At 43.6% G+C, this 21,984-nt stretch overlaps 1 protein-coding gene across 1 annotated transcript in view; it reads left to right on the top strand.

Moving 5' to 3' along the window:
• The window catches only part of naaladl2 (N-acetylated alpha-linked acidic dipeptidase like 2), a 273,612-nt gene that overhangs the window by 246,307 nt on the left and 5,321 nt on the right, over positions 1 to 21,984 (top strand). Inside the window, exons 12-13 of the mRNA XM_031785955.1 lie at positions 15,250 to 15,343; positions 18,907 to 19,105. Of these exons, the coding sequence (XP_031641815.1) occupies positions 15,250 to 15,343; positions 18,907 to 19,105 (293 nt within the window). The remainder of the gene's footprint in view (positions 1 to 15,249; positions 15,344 to 18,906; positions 19,106 to 21,984) is intronic.

Below are 21,984 nucleotides of genomic sequence, written 5' to 3'. Positions count from 1 at the left end.
ACAATGGTGTTGATCCATCCTCAGTTCTCCTATCACAGCCATTAAACTTACTGTTTTCAAATCATACTGGCCTCATGGTGAAATCCCTGATCGGTTTTCTTCCTCTCCGACAACTGAGTTAGGAAGGAGCCCTCTGTCTTTGTAGTGACTGGGTGTATTGATACACCATCCAAAGTGTAATTAGTAACTTCACCGTGATCAAAGTGATATTCAGGGTCTTTTTTTTACCGTTCTACCGGGAGGTGCCCCTCTTTGCAAGGCATTGGAAAACCTTCCTGGTCTTTTTAGCTGAATCTGTGTTATGAATACTCAGGGAGAAAAAGGTGTAGATTCACGCACAGAGTGCTGCAGGTGTTAATTTTGCCTTTGCGGACTGACCCGACGTTCTGCGTCGAGGCTGATGTCCAGTGGTTCTGTTCGGGGGTCGACCTCGAGGTTGGGGAGCGGGACGATCCGAACGGTTACGGTGTAATGCCTGAATCATTTCTGGGTCGAGAATGTCCTGATCGGGGCCCAGGACCAGTCATCAGGCCCATAACCTTCCCAGTCCACTAGATAGTGGATGCGACCTCTCAGGCGTTTGGAATCAAGGATGGCCTGAATGGAGTAGGCAGGTTCCCCTCCAACGTCCAACGGTGGGGGCGCACTGTGGGTTGAGACTGGAGGATGAAGAGGACTGTAGGTGACCGGTTTTAACAGAGGCACATGGAAGGACGAGGATATTTTATACTGACAGTGTAACTGGAGGTGGTACGTAACAGGGTTGATGCGATGGGTTATCTTGAAGGGACCAATGAACCGAGGACAGAACTTTTTTCAGGGGAGGCGGAACCAGATGTCTCTGGTAGAGAGCCACACACGCTGTCTGGGGTGAAAGAGTGGCGTAGGGCGGCGGCGTCTGTCGGCAAGGCGTTTGGGTATCAGAGTCTTCCTGCAGATACCGGTGAGCGGTCTATGCACTGCTCACTATGCCAAAACCAGACGTCGACAGCTGGGACAGTACCAGGCTCCGCCTCCCAGGGAAACATAGGGGGCTTGGTAACGAAGTACACACTGAAACGGGGTAAGGCGGAGGGATGAATGCATGAGTGAGTTCTGAGCGTATTCAGCCCAGGCCATATACAGACTCCAGTCGTGTGGAGAGGCAGAACATTGTTGGCAGAAGGTACTTCCCTATTTCTTGGTTCAGGCGTTCCGTCTACCTATTGGTCTGGGAATGGTAGCCAGAGGAGAGGCTGAGGGCGACCCCCAGAGGACGATGTCCTCCGGAATCCCATACAGATGGAACACCTGCTGGAACATACACTCAGCCAACTCCATACACTCAGCATTTGAAGTTGTTGAAAGCAGTCAGGGCGGTATCAGTCCATTGAAGGGTCCGCGTCTTTTGGCTGGTAAGGGTAGTGAAGGGAGCGGCAATAGAACTGAAGTTCCGAATGAACCGGCGATACGTGGTTGGAGAACCCAATGAAATGTTGGAGTTTCTTAACGGTATTGGGTTTGGGCCAGTTACTGATGGCGGGGACTTTGTTCTCATCCATGCTGACCCCTCCAGGTGTCAGTACGAAACCGAGGAAGTTTTCCGAGATTACATGGAAGTTGCTTTTTTCAGACTTCACATTAAGATTATGGTCAAGGAGCCGTTAAATAACCTTTTGCACATGCTGTATGTGTTCCTTTAGGGAGTGGGAGTAAATCAGGATATCATCAATGTAGACGATGAGAAAGCATTTATTGTATCCTGGAAAACCTTGTTCATAAAGGATTGGAAGACGGCGGGGGCGTTTAAGGCCGTATGGTATGACCAGGTATTCGTAGTACCCTCGCGCGGTGATAAAGGCCGTTTTCTATTCGTCGTCTTCACGTAAACGAACAAGGTTATATGCACTTCGCAGGTCGAGTTTCGTATAGATGTTGGCGCGGCCCACTTATTCAAGGGTTGCTGGGATCAGAGGAAGAGGGAAATGGTTCTTGACCGTGACGTCATTCAGGGAACAGTATTCAATACATGGACGGAGACCGTCCTTTTTTCCAACAAAGAAGAAGCTAGACGCAGCCGGGGAAGAAGGACGAATGAAACTATTTGCGAGTGTTTTACCAATGTAGTTCTCCATTGCCTCATTTTTCGAGTTAGTTAGGGGGTAAACACCCCATCAGTGGGGACACTCTAGAGAGTAAGTCAATAGCACTGTCCTCTGTGCGATGTGGTGGCAGAGTGGAGGCCTTGATCTTGCTGAAGACATTGCGGTACTGGGCGTATTCAGATGGTATGGTGGGTGGCACTGCAGAGGCCTCAATGGTGGTGGCTCTGAAGGGCAGGCTGAGACAACTGGTGAAGCAGGTAGAAGACCAGGACAGTAGTTCACCTTGTTGCCACAAGATGGCAGGGTCATGACGACAAAGCCAGGGGTGTCTGAGGATGAGTGGCTGTTTGGGGGATGAGAGTTCCATGAGATGAATGGTTTAGGTGTGGAAGACTCCAATCTGGAGAGTGACACTATGTGTCAGGTGTGTAATGAAGCCTGTGCTCAATGGCTGCCCATCCAGGGTGTTAATCCTTAAGGGAGTGGTGACAGCTGTTAGTACAAGAGCTTGACATTGATCTATCTGTTGATCGATAAAATTACCTGCTGCTCCCGAATCCATCAAGCCCTCTACGTACTTAATAACCCCCTTCACGGTTATCATTACTGGGATGGAGAATTGCTTCTGGGAGATATTTAGAAATAAGGACACGCCTACCTGCATGGCAGTGGAGGGACCCTTCTCATCTCTCCGTGGGTGACGAATAGGGCAATGACTGAGTAGATGATCTTTTCCCTCCACAATATAGGCAGAGCCCTTCATGCATCCACCTTTGACGTTCGATACATGGGGGAGGAGCATGGCCCAACTGCATGGGCTCTGGAAGACTCGGACGGGATGACGGAATCATGGAAAGAGAAGGTTTCGGGTTCCTGGGTGGCAGAGTTCTTTGGCGGTCGGCGATGAGATGGTTGATGGAGATGAACAGACGAATATATAGATTTAAATCCTGAAGGTCACCTCTACAGGCCAGCTCCGCCTGAAGTTCTCTGTTAAGCTCTCGTCGGTAAGTAAAGCAGCCTCACTCCATCCACTCCCTGCAGCCATGGTGCGGAACTCGAGGGCATACTCGGCAGCTGAATTATGTCCTTGTTGTTCTATGAGGAGGTCTCCTATAGGACGACCGGAAGGAGAGTGATCGAATACCTCTTTGAAGAGGGTGTGGAAATGGGTCTCGGATCCGAGTTCTGTGCTGTTGGCAGTCCATATGGCGGTGGCCCAATCCAGGGCTTTGCCTCTGAGTAGAGAATAAAACCCACCCTGCTCTTGTCGGGGGCGAAGTTGGTGGGGTTGTGCTCAATGTATTTGCTGCATTGTATCAGAAGTCCCTGACAATTCCCAGGTGAACCATCATATTTTCCAGGCATGGATATGAACGAAGGAGGGTTATGGGTTACAATACCTGGTATCGGAGGAGTAGGGATAGGCTGGTGGAGAAGATTGCAGATTTCCTCCATACGCTCCTCTTGCTGGGTTAGGCACCGCTGAATCCATTACGTTTTTAGGTGAGGTATTCTGTAATGAATACTCAGGGTGAAAAAGGTGTAGATTCACACGCAGAGCGCGGCAGGTGTTAATTTCGCCTTCGCAGTAGGCAGGAATCGTGGTCACAGGCAGGCAAAGGTCATACACAGACAAACAGGCAGGTGAATCAAAACTAGCTAAGAAAAGGCTAAGTAGAGTCAAAACGAACAATACCTCACAAATGCACAAACAGAATGAACTGAACTAAATAAGGAGCTGATGAGACAGGTGAGTAACTAACTCAGGTGAAATCAATGAACAAAATGAAAGACGTTCAAGAACACAAAGAAACAGGGCTACGTTCAATAACATAATGAAACAGAACACAAGGTTGACTAAGAAAATAAATACAGAACCTTACACTGGGCTTCAAATTCACTACTTTACTGAGGGAACTTACAGATAATTGTTTGTGTGGGGTACAGAGAGATCAGTAATCATAAAAAAATCATGTTAACCCCTATAATTGCAAAGAGTGAGTCCATGCAGCTTATTGTGTGACTTACTAAGCACATTTTTACTCCTGAACGTATTTAGGCTTGCGATAACAAGGGGTTGAATACTTATTAACTCGAGACATTTCAGCTTAATTTTAAAAAAATAATTAGTAAACATTTCTAAAAACATAATTCCACTTTGACATTGTGGCATTTTGTGTCTATATCAGTGGCATAAAGTCTCGATTTTAAATTCAGCCTTTAACACAGCTAATTGTTTGAAAGGTCAAGGGGTGTGAATACTTTCTGAAGGCATTATACAGTATACACTGTATGCATGGTGCTCAAAAAACGCAAGAAGAATACATGTGAAGGCAAATTAGTTGTGATGATTCTTATGTGCATATTTCATTACCCCATTTCCCTCATGAGCTCTCTGTGGCTGGGGCTTGTTCCCTGTTGCAAAGATGCAAGCTAGGTCTACCTCATTCTCTTTGTCTCTGAGGAGCTTTCTCATATTGTTCACCAGGTAGCCAGGGGATTCTGTGCATAGCTTACCACTCCCTGTCCTCATTTGTCATGTGTGGTTTTGGCTCCAGCTGGTAAGGGGTGGCAGTAGGACTCTGTGTAGCTCATTTTTAAAGTATGAGGCGTGTTTGAGTCTGCTCCTCTCGAGTTGGCATGGCAGGTTGGCATCGATCATGCGAGCCCCAAATGCATATACACTCCATCACCCCTGCCAGTGTGTCCCCACTGGAGGCTGCACAGCACAACACAGCACAGCCACCTCAGGGCTGGAGAGACCAGAGGAACAGCTCTGGGCTACTGGGGCTCTCCATGTCCGCTGGCTCAGCTTGGGAATTTCAGAGGAACTTTATGGGCTAAGAAAAAATACAGAGATTGGGCTAAAATGCTTCAGTATTTCCATTTCTCCATTATAAGAACCAGGATGTTAGACACAGAGCTACAAACTATGCTATGTTTATCAGCATATGTAGAGAATCATTTATATTTGTGTCAAAAGAAACTCTTTGGTTCTAGTTCTAAGGGAGAAAGAAACACATTGCATGAGTAAACATGTGAATGCAGAGCAATAGAGATTAACTAACTGCCATGGATCCTCTCTCAGAGAGAGCCAGATTGATGGAGACAGGGAAAGGCTCAGGGAGTTGAGGATTAGTGGAGCGTGCAGATTCCCCCAAGGACCCTTAGGTGCTCCAGCCCCTCACTACCGGACAGACGCTGCACTTATCTCATGTCACATTCCGCTCTGTCCTGTGTGAGCAACTGATATGTACCTGAGACCTCTAGACCATGGAGAAGAAAGCACAGTGTCCTCTCCTGCTGTAATAGCATGCCATCCATCCTCTGTGGAAGCAGAGATAGAGAAATGGAAATAGAATAGTTATCTCGTACATGACTGCGATTATCTTGTACACATCTGAGGAGGAAATAAGTGCCCCGGTATTTGAAATGGAACAGGACAGACTTGATGATTAACCCTGGCCGTGGGTAAAGAACCCAACTGTGTTGGGACTAGGTTTACTGAGGAAGGACAGCAAAGAGAATCAGTGGAAACAAAGCAGTGGCGGACACAGAGAGAGAGAGAGTGTGATGGAGTCATTCTGATGGTGACTTGTTTAAATGAAGCTGCCATAGACTCTCTCCCAAGCAGCCTGGCCCTCTGAGGTGAATGGAACAGCTCAGCAAGGTAGAGCAGAGTGGGATGTACAGTCAGTGTGTCACTCAGGAGACTGGCTGTCAGGGGCTGCATGGAGATGTGGGGCGAGAGGAGGAGGAAGTAGGGGAGGCGGACTCCTGGGCACATTCTCTTCTGAGCCAGCCAGGAAGAAATTAAACTAGCCAGATAAAAGTGAAGGCTCTGCATTGTGCATATACAGACTGTGTAACTTGGACCGGGAGGGTGAACAGGGAGAAGTGGTGGGTAGCCTTAAGTCAGCACTAACAGGTGAAGGTTGATGACTGATTCTGCTTGATGGACTCAACATCTCCATCGTCAATCTCCTAACCTCAAGTCTGACAACCTTTCCTGCAATCTGTCCCGTCATACATTTAAGTGAGGTTTGGTCATACATTTTAAAGTGTCATTAGAAATGGAATCGGATGATTCTGACAAGGGGTGGGTTTGTTTCTAACCCAGTGGAGCAGTGGTATAATATGAGAGAGGAAATTAATAGAGATTGTGTAGGCATTGAATAGAGAACTGGAAATTGCCATAGTTTTCATCACTAAATACAGTTGCTATACTGGTTTGATCCTTTCATGTACTTCTTACCTTGAGGGTACAGCAGGAAACTAAGAGAGTCAATAGAGAAAGTGTCTGTCATCTAGTTGGGGGTGGGGCAGCATGCAGGTCTGCCACGGTGTTATAATGACAGGAGGCAGAGTACCATCTTGATTTCTCACCCTCTGGCTACCAGAGACCCGGTGGCACGCTGAGACTGCCGCTGGCATGCCACACCTCCCTCGCTCCTCGCCCTCTGTATGCAGCCTGATACCTATACCCCCAGATCGACTGGGGAGTAGTGGGCTGTGTTAGGAGGGTTATAGAGAGCTTGACATGGCAGGTAAACTAAGCTGCGGCTAAAGAAATGTAATCAGAGTGCCAAGCTCATCTGTGTCTAGCTGTGTGAGGCTGACACACCAAGGCTGGACACCATAGAAAGACTCTCAACGTTATCATCTACAATTACCCTGGGAGATCCCTAAGGGGCAAAATGTGAAGCGCAAAAAACGGATGAAAGTTTGTTTTTTTCATTTGGATCAAACCTTATCTCATGTGTGGATAGCTCCAGTTGAATGTCCTGCCATAACTTCTCTCTCTCATACCATAGAGGCTGCTTCGAGCAGGTTAATACAAAGCAAAAAAATAAGGTTTAAGGCTTTAGCAGGGGAAGGTTAAGTAGCAAGTAAGACGATCTATGTGACTAGCAGCCTGTCACGGCTACAATATTCATTGCCCTGGCTTCTGCCCTATTAGTGCAGCTTTGTTTTTCATGTTAGGAAATCACATGCACATTCTCACTTTATTTGAGCTCCATTTTAGCCAGACAGGTGCAGTAGAGGATGAAGTCAGTCTCTCTCACTAATATAAAGTGACTATTAATATGCGTCAGGGGTGCTCTGTCAGACTTACTCTCCTAATTGTCATTTATTGGTTTCTTTGTCAGTGCTGCCATGTGTAACTCTCCAAGATGTTCATTAGACTGGGAAGGAGAAATCACAAAAGCTTCACTTGTGAATTTGATATCTGACCGTATTCAGCTTTTTCCTCCACAAGTAGTCAAGGGAAATATTGGGCCTGATTTCTTTGTGAATATGCTGTACAGTCAAACGTGAGTATGAAATAGTCCCATTTAGATTTGTTTTGCATTAGATTTGCAATTGTTTTGTTGTTTCTGAAAATTGTCCGATTTTTCTATTTGACTAGATTTCATAAGACCATGAACAGAACTCTGTTTATGTGGAATCCATTTTTACATACAGTATGTCTACTAAAGCATACCCACTTTCAAAATAGAGCTGAATATGCAGTTCTGTCCTTAAAAATGGAGATTAATTCCGTGAACTCTGACTAATTTTAGTTATGTGACAAAAACAAACAAGTATGGTGTAGAGAATCATTGTACCATCTAAACTGCTGTGAAATATATTTTCCATAACCAAGAATATAGTATTTTCATCTGTGTGAAGCTGGAGTACAAAACTGAAAGTAAAAGACGCAAAAACGAAACAAAAAAACAGGAAGCATAGCACACATAGAACAGATCTAGAGGCTCTCAGATCTAGAGTTTCTTAGACTTGCTTTGAATGAGAATGACAGATCTATAACTCCCATTTCTATGTGAATTTTGTCAAGTTGTCCCAAAAAGTTACATATTGCAGCTTTAATATGGCGGTCTTTTTAAGCTGATCAGTTTTACACACACATGTTCTGCTGCCTCTACTGCTGTTGCTTGCTCAATAGTATGCTGTTCCATTTTCTTGAACCCACCCACCACCTGTTTGGTTTCGTTTCCTTCCTGCAGGGGAATTGGTACAGCGTACCTTGCCCACTTCCTGTAATTATTTTCATCTTAACATGATGCACGCTCTGGCAGTAAGATACCCAGAAGGAGCAGAGCCTGACGCAAAGACTAATGTATTGGAATGTATTGTGATCTTATCTAATAAATTGTTAAATTAATACATGGCGTTTTCTGTCTGAACTGCTGTTGCTAGCACATTTCATTGCACATATGATATTTTCTTAAATTAGGTGAACTCTTAGAATTTTTGTAACCAGGAAATGCAATTTTTGCATAGTGCATCTTTAAGGCAGGAAGTGTTTGTAGTATATGATTGGTGTGATGTCAGCTGAATCGTCAGCTGATGCATCGCTGATGCCAATCCTCAGGTTTCCTGTCTGAACTGGCTGTGCTTGATTAATATCAAAGCCTCTGTCCACTCATGTAGGCTACAGGAGATATAGGGTAAATAGTAGGCAAAGGAGAAACCATGGAGGATATCAGACTATTTGCGTGGCTTACCTCTTTAAGAAAAGAAACAGGAGTTTAAAAGATTCCAGGTAGCTGGAGACTGTGGTGAATTCTCTTCACTCTACCTCTCAAGCCAGAGCCTAAATGGGGGAGTTTATTGCACCCTAATATATAACATGATGAGGTGTCAAGGAGTCATTTTCCCTGACACACGGGGGTTTTACTCTCTGTTTTGATGGCAGTCTCGCCGACACGCTCCTTTATCACCTGGCTAACACAACTGGCAGACTCATTGTATGAGAGCTGACACAAGCCCATTTGACGTGCATTGTAATGGAGGAGTGTAATTTGTCAGCAGATCCGGTGCTGCCCAGACATCTCTCTCTCAGCAGAGTGCAGCGGCAGTTCCCTGGGCAGCCCAACCTGGCCTCGCTGTTCATCCATCACAGTTCCTGATTAAACATCCCATTGCTCTCTGCTCTACTGAGGCCTCTTCATATCCTCACATTGAAAGCCAAAAAATCAAGACAAGATGACACGTAAGGGAGTTATCCTGGAACATTTTTGAGCTTCAAATTTCTTCACCAATTCCCAAAGTCATTTTTGTTAGGACTGTTCTTGTTTGAAATACTGGTGTGCATACCTCAATACAAGGATATATATACTTTCTACCCACAGGTTCTGTTATTATGTGAATACTTGTTCATCAAATGAGAACTAAGGCTGTATATTGTTTATGTCATAATGCATAAGCAAAGCTTTCTTTTTTATTCATGTTAATTAGTCTTTAGAATTGGGACTGGGTTTCTTTGATTCAAGCAAATGTCATCTCTATTTTCTCACACTTGAAATGCTTCTCGTTTCTCTGATCCACTGTATTAGTCACTTCAGCGATGGACCCTGCAGTGTTTTTAGAAGTCCCACAAAAGCCAATTAAGAGAGCCTAAACTGCATTTATTATTAGGCAAAATGGCACTTAAATTGAAATTGTTAAAAATATATGCAGACCTAAATCCTCATCATGAGTTCACCCTCTGCCTTTGCTCCTGAGGGGGAAACAGTGTCTGTGCTCCCAGATTGAGCCCGTTGCGCTGCATTCGGCTCTCAGGCATGCAATGTCTTCAAAAAACCATCAGTGATTAATAATTAACTAAACACAACGCAACTCCTCTCAATCGTGTCCATGCACACTATTGGATGAATACATACTGTATAAACAGCTCATTGCTTTTATCAATGGAACTCCCTCTTTGTTAGTTCCTCTTTGTGATGGTTTATTCCTTTTTTTCTCTATGCAATTTTCTGTTTTCTTTATCCGAAATCTCCCATATATCCAACCTTTAGACATCGCCACACATGCACAAGATGAACAAAATCAAATATATATGGTTATTACCATGTAATCAATAGTACACTATCTGAGGAAATTAAAACATGGCTGCTGGCTACAGCCATCCATGTTAGTCCAACCGACTCTCATAATAAAGGAGAATGGAATTGTTGATTGGGTGAGGAAGAAGCTAGCACATCAAACCCTGGCCTATCCTGATTGGCTCATCCATCATAATTGTCTCTTGGAGCTGTGGTGTGATGTGGTGGGTGGATGAGTGAATTTGGAAAGTGGCACGGATGATTGGCAGTGGGCAAAGAGGTGCCATTTTATTGTGTTTTTAGGAAATTATATGTGAGATTGGGTCATGCCACTCCTCTCAGGGATCTGTCAGCTATGTTTATTAAAGAGTTCTGTCATCACGGCTCCTCCTTCTCTCTTGATGCCTCATGATTGTAAATGACAGGAGCAGTGTTATGCAGGCCCTTCCCTGAAGGAGATACATACATGCACACGCCAATTATCCACCTCACTACTTTAACACTCACATACTCCTCTGTTTGATGTGTACAGTCATTGCTCCCCAAATGCTGTTTAGCCTTATGCACAGAAAGGATCTCATCAAAAGCTGCCAACGTTCTTCAGTTCTTCATCCACTTCCCTGTAGGTTTAAAGGTATTAGTCCATGCACTAGTTTGGGCCCAGCATTTACAGAGATCCATTAGCATAGGCGTCATTGTTGTGCTAGCAACACACTTTGAGATGCTGGGCGACCATATGGTGCTGGGAACCACAAAGTGCATTTGATCCTTTTAATAGCAACCTTTCCTCTGTAGTGGGAAGAAGAAAAGAGACTTGGATTATGGTCCTGGCTTAAACCCAACTCCAAGTTTTCATTGCATTTTAAAGCCTGCATGCCCTTCACAGTCTTTAGCAGATGCTTGAATCATGCATATTCATTCTTACTGCTATTATATCTGCTCTGAGACTCTGTCCTGTTTTGGAGAATTTTGTCAAAATTGATTTTTTTTTTTATAGATAATTGGATAGCCTTTACTTAAACCATCTGTCACAGTGCCTTCATAATGCTATCCTGGAACTGTATAGATGTCATATAGGAGTCATAACAATGGATATTAGTTGTAGTTGGATATGGGAAATGAATTAGCTATGATGCTGTCATGTTGGGTGTTAGGGACGGATTTAGCTCATTATTAATAAATTGTGAAGTTGTTTTTCTTTTATAAATTAACTTTGTTAGGTCTTGCGGCATTTAAAAAAAAACTATGGAGTTATTTGAAATACTCTCTACACTTCGATTGCACAGGTCCAGGTAGGCCTGCTCTTGTATTCAGAACTTCTTAGCAGAACTTCTTAGCATACACAGCATACGCACTGACAAACACTCTGCAAATCAGCTCTCAGAAACAACCCCCAATCTGTCTTCTTTATTATTTAACCCTTAACAAACCCTGTGCCATCTGCTATCTTAATGAAGGGAGCAGAAGGCTGCCAGACATAGAATCAATCTTGCTGGAAATATTGCATGCATAGACAAGGATCTGCAATGGTCCACAAACCGTTAATTAATTAAGTGCTGTTTCTGGTAGCCCTTATTTTAAGGACCAACCAATAAGTTCCATTGAGTGATCTAACAGGGCTCTGGCAAATAAAAAGCACTAGCCAGGCACAATCACTGGCTCACCCAGTTTGTATCCCAGCGCATGACCAGACTAATGATGAGGTTGTCTTGGGGACTGTAGAACATGATGTGAAAAATGCTATAGTGGTACTGGAATTGTTTGCTTAAAAGCATATGTCACTCTATTGGTGCTATTGGTGGAAGTAAATGTAATTTACTTTCAGATATGCCAGTATGTAGTGAATTTGCCTGAACAGTCTTCTGGTGTTGACCGACTCCCTTTTCATGTTATCCTGTCATTTCGTTCAATTTAATTATGGTTAAAGGAATTTGCAGAGGACATCAGTTATTTTCCCAATCAAATGTTTGACTGTTGCTTAAATATGTCTGTGCATTTCCCTGCAGAAACGTTGCCCTCACGCTGTTCTGGTCTCTAGACCTAACTGATGGAAACTGTACATTACTAGTATCTACCATCTGTTCAGCTATCAACATGATGAAGCTGTGTGAAGATATTCTCAATCTGAGATCCTTCATTGTGGAACTGATTTAGCATCCTTACTCGAATGTAGGTATCGAGTCGCTAAAGACTGTGTTAGCCCACTGAGGTTATATGCACTGTGTGAGCATAGTTCACCAAACCAACTCGTGTACTAATGGTTCAGTTGCTTAGATACTGTACTTTATTGATACAGCATTGGTCATGGGGATGCCTTCAACTTCTGTTGTTGTTGTCAATTTAATGTCATATAAAATAAGTGAATAGGCTTAGATTATTGTCATAAAATGAGTCATTGTGTGAGGCTGACCACCTCTTATACTGCGGTTGAAACCTGTGGCTTAGATTGTTTAATTTCTTAGTTGGATTTATTTTACAGTACAGAGTATGTCACTGTTTATGACAATGCCGTTCTTGAGCTGGAAGTCAATGATATGGTTAAATACATTCTGGTCTTACACTAAACATACAAAAATATATAGAATGTTTCATCAGTCGTGTGTACTCATAAACACGGCCGAGTGCTGCACACTATATTCTAACATATAGATGAAATTGTTTTCAATTAAAAACCGGCGCAAGCAAACAAGCAACAAAATAAAATACCATGATGCTCCTCTTCAGTGGTTTCAAGGGTTAATGTCTCTTGTGTAATAGCCCAACCATCTAAGAGACGAGTGGCTAAAAGTTTTTGTACCTGAAAATAATGAGGCATTGCTATTGTAAATGTCTCTGAGTGTTTGTGGAGTGCACAGAAATGTGTGGAATGGATCTCCAGTGAGGTGTGTCTGTGTGTATGGTGGTGAGTCAAAGAAACTGGTATTTTATACATGCTCATGTGTTATAATTATGTGCCAGTATGCAGTGTTACATCATTCAGGTTTAATGTTTTATTCAGAGAATGCACTGGATTTCAGTCACCAGTTAAGCTCTATCAAGCCCTTTGGCCAATGAGTCAGGAATTACAACCTATTCTCTCAGCTGACACTGATCAGTACAAACATTGTTTGCGGTCAGCAGTGACTGATTTTAAATAAGACGACACACGCAGTAGTACTCATCTGTCTGACCGTGATGTGTGGGTTGACCCCTGAAATGGGTTAACACAGCACTAGAGACAAAACGTCCTCAACAGTACGTAGCTGAGCTCTGAGCTTTATTGGTCCTGTCTCCTCTGCTGTGAATTAGCATGGTCCTCTGCAAGCTTCTCCTAGGGAGCCCTCTGCTGTCAATAACCACAGTGTGCTTCCTCCCTCTGCCTGGCCTCCTCCTCCTCCACCTCTTTCTCCTACTCTGTAATGTACACAAATATATTCCCCCACAAAGCCCTGCAGTGCCTGGCCATGTCCCGGAGAGAAAGGCAGGCAGGATTTAAAACCCCCAGTACAGACAAACTGACAGCTTCTCAGGGGCAGGTAAGCAATCTCACTCAGCGCTGGAGGGGAGACTCAGAGGGAGGCAGGAGAGTGGAAAGGACGGGCCGCAGTGTTAACCTGGTGCAAACACAATAATAAAGTTAGGTCAAACGAAGTGGACCTAATTGGGATTTCAACCTATATCTACATTTTATGAAGGACATTTAGAGCATTCAACTGGTCTGTCATTGACATTCATATTTAGTAACGATATTTTGGGGCCAATATGGGATCATTGGATGCTAAGCCTATAAAATATTATTCCAGACTGCCTGCATCACTGATGTTAGCATTCCAATTAATAAGTTAGGCTGTTTTTTTATATTGGGAAAGAATGTCAAATTCTCTGTTTTCAAATACTGTATAATCACTAACCTACCCCAAAATATTAATGTGGAAGAATAATGAAGTCACGCACTAGTGTATTTCACTTTTCTGAAAGTGTGGTGGAAAGGACTGGACATGTCACCAGCTGGTTTGGTCTGCTATCTTCCAGGACCTTCACATTGTCATATTTTGTTCCTTCACCTTTCTTTTCCATTCTTTATGTTGTATGCTTTTGTTCTGCCATCCGTAGAGCGAGGATCCAAAAACAAGGCCATAAATAAGAAATCAGTGGTCTTTTCTGTCTGGAACATTAAACAGGCTTGTTGTATACTTATTTCTCACTTCACTCAAATCAATGGTCTAATCTTTTCCCTCTGTGATTGATTTCCCAGCAGCCTACAGAACTTACACTGTAGGTAATTTAATAAACACCAGAAAAGTGCTATAAAATAGGAATACTCGACTAGAATTTTAAAACACCAACATGGGTAGTATACAGTAGTAAAATACAAGTGTCATTTGAGATTTTCTTTACAACAATCGTACAACAATAGTCTAGTAGCTCAAATGTAAACACATTGTGTTTAGCTACAGCTTCCAATCTTCTATGCCCCACAGTCATGGTTCCAGAGGTCCAGCCCAGAGTGGGGAGTGTGTCCAGCCTCTAGTTATCCCCAGTAACGTGGACTGAAGACAGAGGTCTGTGGTGTCCAGCCTGGGTCTATGGACCACCCATAGAGAGGGGGTCAGTGGCCTGGCTGTCCACAGCCTGGGTGACCCTGGGGGCTGGCCGGGGGAAACAGTAACCCTCAGCACCCATCACAGGTGTCTATGTCACTGAGCACACTAACTGGGGTCAGCGTCTAACAGACTCCTCACAAAGAAGTGGGCCAATTGCTTTTCTCTGCTAAGGCCAGAGTAGGTCAGGCGGAAGAAACACTGCTGATAAGTGACCTTTTCTCATTCCCTGCATTCTGCTGGACTGGGTCGACCAATGGACGACATGCAGAATGCTGACTGACTGACTGAGTGCACCTCTGATATCAGTCTATGTAATACTCTGTGGGATTTGCGTTGCTCAATAAAGGTTGATTAGGTAGGGTGGAGGTCAGCCGTGCGAGTATTGAATTCTGTCTAGATATGGAGCCAGATATGGAACAATGTGTTGCCTTGTTGCATCCAATGCAGAGGGCTTAGAAAGCTACCAACTGAGAGTGAAACCAAATCAATGAGTAGATTGGCAATGGCAGTCTAAAGCTGGTAAAGGATATTATTGAACTAACAGTTCTGGTTCAGTGCATTGATGAGCACACTGTTTCTTGCAGGGAGGAAAACAACAACAACAACAACCACAAATACAACAACAACATATTTTATTATTTTATGAGTAGTATTCACCATGGGATTCACTCAAGAAGTAATTTGTAACACATTTAACTGTGTTTGGATCCAGTACTACAGGCTTTAAACTGTGTTCTGCTGTTTATCTAGATGACAGCAGAGGTCATTCTTCGACTCATCAATGATCCAGTACTTCCATTCTATCCTCTTGATATCGCCCTGGATGTCCAGGATAAACTCAAAGGTAAGACACAATCTTGTTTATTCTATCCTTTGGCGTTTCATGATATTGCATGAATGAAGGACTTTTTCAGCCATCATTGAATTTGTACTACTATGTTATTATCTTCGACTGAATCAAACATGCATGACAAAACAACAATGAACAATGTAACTATTGTGCAATACCCACATTGGAGTGAAGGGAATGAAGCATCTATTGGTGCTCTGGTTGTTTGCTGAGCCACGTGGGTCTATGCAGTGACATAACTCATATCTGCAGTCCACCCACCCAGCCAGCCAGCCAGCACCAGGCCACAGCAGGTCCCCCTCTCCTCCTCTCCCTCCTTCTCTCTCTCTCTCTCTCTCTCTCTCTCTCTCCCATAAGAATGATTTAGAGGCAGATCATCTGTTTAGGTGGACATATCGATCGCCTCTATCACGCCTCATGAGTCCAATGCCAAGTGACCTTGATTTTTGCATTTGTAAAAATTTAAATCCTGGCCGGGTCATCTTTCTTTTCGCCAGCCTTGGACTCGACTGCCTCTTTCGTCTCAGACCTGAGTTCTGTTATGTCACACAGGATGAGAATGAACATTTGACAAAGCCAGGAAGTGGTATTTCATCTCACCACTACTTCAACAAACAATCCAAGAGCTTGGGTTTTCCCTCCCTCCCTCCCTCCCTCCCTCCCTCCCTCCCTCCCTCCCTCCCTCCCTCCCTCCCTCCCTCCCTCCCTCCCTCCCTCCCTCCCTCCCTCCCTCCCTCCCTCCCTCCCTCCCTCCCTCCCTCCCTCGTTCCCTCCCTCCCTCGTTCCCTCCCTCCCTCGTTCCCTCCCTCCCTCGTTCCCTCCCTCCCTCGTTCCCTCCCTCCCTCCCTCGCTCCCTCCCTAAGGCTCCATGTATTTTTAAAGGGAGTTAGAATTGGATATAGCCTATACTTTAAAAGCAATTAATGATAATGCAGACTTACAGACCTCGTTGGTTTACTTTACTGTCACCTCTTATGGACTTGTGGAGGCAACTGATAAATGGGACATCCCACCCTCATCCTGACCTTGTGCATCAGAGGTGCAATTTGGTTGTAATGTTAAATATTCATGCAGACAGAGCGAGCGTAGGACAGGTGAGGTGCATAATCACCACATAATCTTGTCTCTTCTGGCTCAGTGTCCATAAAACTGTGTCCTAGTAGTTATATATCAGCTCAACCATATTCCCATTGCTCTGCATAGTCACTGTCTACTGAATTACACACAGGTGGTGCACCGTGTATGATTAGAAAGGCTGTATCATTTGGTTTCAAATATTTGATTACTTTAAGGTAGTTTCCGTTATTGTAATAATTTCACACAAAAAGTATAACACTTCCTTTTCCATATTTTTGTCATTCTGCATTTGATTGAAGGTACCATTTTACACTGAGTTAACATTTTGTGGTGCTCATACAGTGCTCATACAGCCATGTAGAGAATAGAGAATATGTTGATACAGTGGGTTCTCATCATGGCCAGCAAGCATTTAAACCACAAATGAGGTTTCTATCTCGCAATTCACTCTGCATTGCAGACAGCTGCTTAGACTGTGAAACACTGATATGTATAACTTACTCATGATGCCTCATTGTGGTAAGCACTGCGGTTCCACTTCTTTATCCAAGACTAATGTCCACAAACGAGGCGGCTCTGTGATTGAGATGGAATGATTACCTGGCCGTGGTCTCTCCGGTCGCAGGGTCAGGGAACTAATGCCTTTAGAAGCCCGGTCGCAAACAGGTTGAATTAAATATAGAATGCTTTTATCTTTGTGGTTAAAAATAAAGAAGGGAGATGGGAGAGAGGTAAATAAATAATTTGAGGTTTCTGGGTTGATCCCTGGATTTTAGCCCAGCCTCATGCTGTTTTGGGATTGGAACAGTAAATGGATTTTCAGACACCACATAAAATTGCACTATTCATGAGGACGAGTAATGGATTGTCTGAGATCAAACAGGCATGGCTAATTGAAACCTTCAAAATATTTTGTTCACTTTTTATTCAAAATGAACAATTTGGTAACTTGCATTTTTTTCAGAAGTACAGTAGCTGCACTTTGAAGCCAATCAGTTCTAGAAAAGAATAAAATGGTGTGTGTGTGTGCGTGCGTGCACGTGTGTATGCGTGCGTGTGTGTATGCGTGCGTGCCAAACATTTTTAAAGGTGGCTTCCTGAGTTGTGTTAAGTTCTCTCCATCAAATCTCAGCAGGGTCTATGCCAACAGAATCGTCCCTCCACGTCCCTCCACGTCCCTCCATGTCAGAATGTGTGATAGATTACAGCAATCCTCCCACATATTTCATAACTCCTATTCCCTCAGTAGGGAGAAAGACATTTACATTTGTAGAAGGGAACAGCTTTCTTTGGATATTTTTATCCGGTCTTTTCTCTCCTTTATTCCCTGAGTAGTTGCATGGTGTACATATTCTCCTGTGACTCTCCCACTCAATGCCATGCCCCAGCCTTGCTCTCATCTAACAAACACCAAAGAGAAGTGAAATGGAGAAAAAGCAGGCTTTAATGGAGCCACATATAAGCATGCAGCACACGGCCACAGTCAAGGTTATTTTCACTTAGGCATAATGGAACGGGAAACGTTCGATGTGGCGACTAGCTTATTAGCAAACGCTATTTAGACATGTTGTGACATTGATATTTCCCATGTTTTTCTCTCTAGTGCTTGACGAAGATTCATGCATATAGTGTTGAAACAACAAATCTTAACCTGATATTTCATATGTTACAGAAATATTGAGGCCAACGTTTTTATAACAAATATTTTTCTGTGTAAGGGACAAGCCAATTCATTTGAATGTAATAATCGGGCACATCATTTTTTTCAGCCATCCACAAATGTTGTTGACCTGATTTAAAAACAGAGCAAGAGAAACGTGTCTGTACAGGTGACAGCTGAGGACAGTGCATTTTTGGAGGTCTATAATTTAATGCCTAAGAAGCAGCCATGTCATGCTGTTCATATAGTATGAATGTAACTCATAAATGGTGAGCAGTGCAATCTAACCTGACGGTCATTATGTAACACTATAAATATGGTCACATAATTAACCAAAATGTAATTTATTCATAATGACACATGTAAATGTGTCGCTTTGTTTTTATTTTCTAATGAGCATATCATTCTCTGAATAAGTTGTAAATAGTGACACTGTCAATTAGAGTATCCCTACATACATGGCAGGGGGGGCTTTTTAATGAATCTTTAATTACTACTGAATAATTGAATGTTCTACTGATATGTCGACTCTAAGCAATGACGTTGCCTTAATGTCCAATTGGTTCTGGCTGTTGTAAGACTCTGACTAACAGACCCATATCTGGTTTGTGGCAAGCGCAGAGTAAGATGAATCGAAAATAGTTCTGAACTAGTTTTACTTTGTTGTAATTGAGTGGTGAGATTGAGCTAGGGATAAGGATATTGAAGGTAGTTGCAGTAGTGTAAGAGAGTTTTCTTAGATTTTAGCCAACCAAACATTGTCCACCTCCACCTTTTACCCGTAACAGCCAATCCCTGTGTCTGTGTTGATGTACTATAGATGATCCCCTGAGGACCCCCAGACTGCTGGCAGCAGCTGCCTCCCTCAGAGAGAGCTCAGCCTTCCTCCAGTCTGAGACCATGCGTCCAGCCAATGACCCCAAGGAGAGGGACCCCTCCCATGTCCGCATGCTGAACGACGTGCTCCGGGACCTGGAGAAGAGCTTCATGGTCCCCCAGCCCCCTCCAGGTGTCTACAGGTAGGTGGATCAGATTGTACTGTATGTGCTAGGCTACCTTTTGTGAAGGTAAGGGTGTGAGCTGCTTTGAAAATCTGGGCACAATATGCTAGCTAATTACAAAGCTCTCAAATGCCTTGTGGCATTCATTAAACATGATCTATTAATTGTGATTAGTCAATTAAGTCAATAATGGTGACCATGGGAACTATACATTTGACACTTTTTATGAAGTCACTTTTCAATCCACCTGGAGCCCATCTATTGAGTGTGATTAGAGTGTGCACCATTGTTTCTTATTGAATGAAGACCAGCGAGGAACATTACCGACTGCACATCACTGTGAATCTCTATAATTACCTTTAGCTAGCTAGTTTTCCATGAATGGGTCTGCCTCCCTGAGAGCCAGCACAGTTGTAGTGTAATGTAATGTTTGTTGTTATAATTTGAATGCACATCTAATTGCACTAAGCTGCCATTAGAACCAAAGCACAAAAATTGAATTCAACTGTTCAATAATCCTCAAGAAACATTGCTGTTTAATTGGCTCCATAATAACGAAGTATCCTTTTCTCAGAAATCTGCAGTACATGCCACAATCTACATTTGTCTATTTCTTTGTTTTGTCTGAATGTAATTAACTGAGCTAACCACTGTGGTTTTACTAGCTTTAGATCAGTCTAATCCTACAAAAGGCAGTATAATGATTCCCATCCTACTGCCTCTAGAGCTGGAGACGTGGCTGGGAGACTTGGTGATGCTGGGTTTGACGTCAGCCTTGCACAGCAGCATACCACCCTGCATACCACTGCTGGCTTGCTTCTGAAGTTAAGCAGGGTTGGTCCTGGTCAGTCCCTGGATGGGAGACCAGATGCTTCTGGAAGTGGTGTTGGAGGGCCAGTAGGAGGCACTCTTTCCTCTGGTCTAAAAAATACCCCAATGCCCCAGGGCAGTGATTGGGGACACTGCCCTGTGTCGGGTGCCGTCTTTCAGATGGGACGTTAAACGGGTGCCCTGACTCTCTGAGGTCATTAAAGATCCCATGGCACTTATTGTAAGAGTAGGGGTGTTAACCCCGGTGTCCTAGCTAAATTCCCAATCTGGCCCTCAAACCATCATGGTCACCTAATAATCCCCAGTTTACAAATGGCTCATTCATCCCCCTCCTCTCCCCTGTAACTATTCCCCAGGTCGTTGCTGTAAATGAGAATGTGTTCTCAGTCAACTTACCTGGTAAAATAACAGATAAATAAAACAGGTGTATGTTTATATTGGTGGAGCATATACAGTACAGTAGATAGGGGAGCTATTGTGCTGATAGGTGGGTCCTGGTGTGTGTGGAGGGAAAGATTTCAGATGCATTAGAATGTTCATGGCATTACTGTAATTTGCATGAGGATGATAGGTCAGGTGAGATGCTACATGACACAGAGCTATAACAAGAGGTGACTAATCAACATACATAGATAGATATATAGTATATATATTCCCAATTCCCTGTGCTGACCATGGGAATTGCAATACTTTTTTCCTGTAAGTGTTGAACCTGTCTGACTCCCACCAATCGTGTTGTTGTTGTTTAATTACTTCGTACAGACACCGGGTATACCATACGAGAAACTGCAGTTGTCAAAGTGACATGTGATTGTAATCAGATGGTAATCAGCATATCCTGGTGTGATGTGACTTTAAATTAAATCAAGGTGTATGAAATAGATCAGGTGCTCTGGGCCCTTACAAGCCAATATCTAGTCATTACCGCACTCTGAGCACACTCCCTGTTACTGCTGGGAATTAGTCCCAACTGACTGGCCTCTCTGTTTCCCCACTGTGCTGTGTGTACACTTATTACCCAGACCTCTAATGGGAATTCATGCCCTTTGTCTGAGAGAAACGTAGCTGAGAAACATAGCTGTTCCTAGTAGTTAGAGGAGAGGAAACAGGAACAGCAGCTGAGAAACGTAGCTGTTCCTAATAGTTAGAGGAGAGGAAACAGAAACAGCAGCTGAGAAACATAGCTGAGAAACGTAGCTGTTCCTAATAGTTAGAGGGGAGGAAACAGAAACAACAGCTCAGAAACGTAGCTGAGAAACGTAGCTGTTCCTAATAGTTAGAGGGGAGGAAACAGAAACAGAGGCTGAGAAACGTAGCTGAGAAACGTAGCTGTTCCTAATAGTTAGAGGGGAGGAAACAGAAACAGCAGCTGAGAAACGTAGCTGTTCCTAATAGTTAGAGGGGAGGAAACAGAAACAGAGGCTGAGAAACGTAGCTGAGAAACGTAGCTGTTCCTAATAGTTAGAGGGGAGGAAACAGAAACAGAGGCTGAGAAACGTAGCTGAGAAATGTAGCTGTTCCTAATAGTTAGAGGGGAGGAAACAGAAACAGAGGCTGAGAAACGTGGCTGAGAAACGTAGCTGAGAAACATAGCTGTTCCTAGTAGTTAGAGGAGAGGAAACAGGAACAGCAGCTGAGAAACGTAGCTGTTCCTAATAGTTAGAGGAGAGGAAACAGAAACAGCAGCTGAGAAACATAGCTGAGAAACGTAGCTGTTCCTAATAGTTAGAGGGGAGGAAACAGAAACAGCAGCTGAGAAACGTAGCTGTTCCTAATAGTTAGAGGGGAGGAAACAGAAACAGAGGCTGAGAAACGTAGCTGTTCCTAATAGTTAGAGGGGAGGAAACAGAAACAGAGGCTGAGAAACGTAGCTGAGAAACGTAGCTGTTCCTAATAGTTAGAGGGGAGGAAACAGAAACAGAGGCTGAGAAACGTAGCTGAGAAATGTAGCTGTTCCTAATAGTTAGAGGGGAGGAAACAGAAACAGAGGCTGAGAAACGTGGCTGAGAAACGTAGCTGAGAAATGTAGCTGTTCCTAATAGTTAGACGAGAGGAAACAGAGACAA

This window comes from Oncorhynchus kisutch, linkage group LG13 (assembly GCF_002021735.2).
Source record: "Oncorhynchus kisutch isolate 150728-3 linkage group LG13, Okis_V2, whole genome shotgun sequence".
Classification (NCBI taxonomy): Eukaryota; Metazoa; Chordata; class Actinopteri; order Salmoniformes; family Salmonidae; genus Oncorhynchus; species Oncorhynchus kisutch.
The sequence above is the reverse complement of the archived record's forward strand: the minus strand, read 5'-3'. Positions and strand labels throughout refer to the sequence as shown.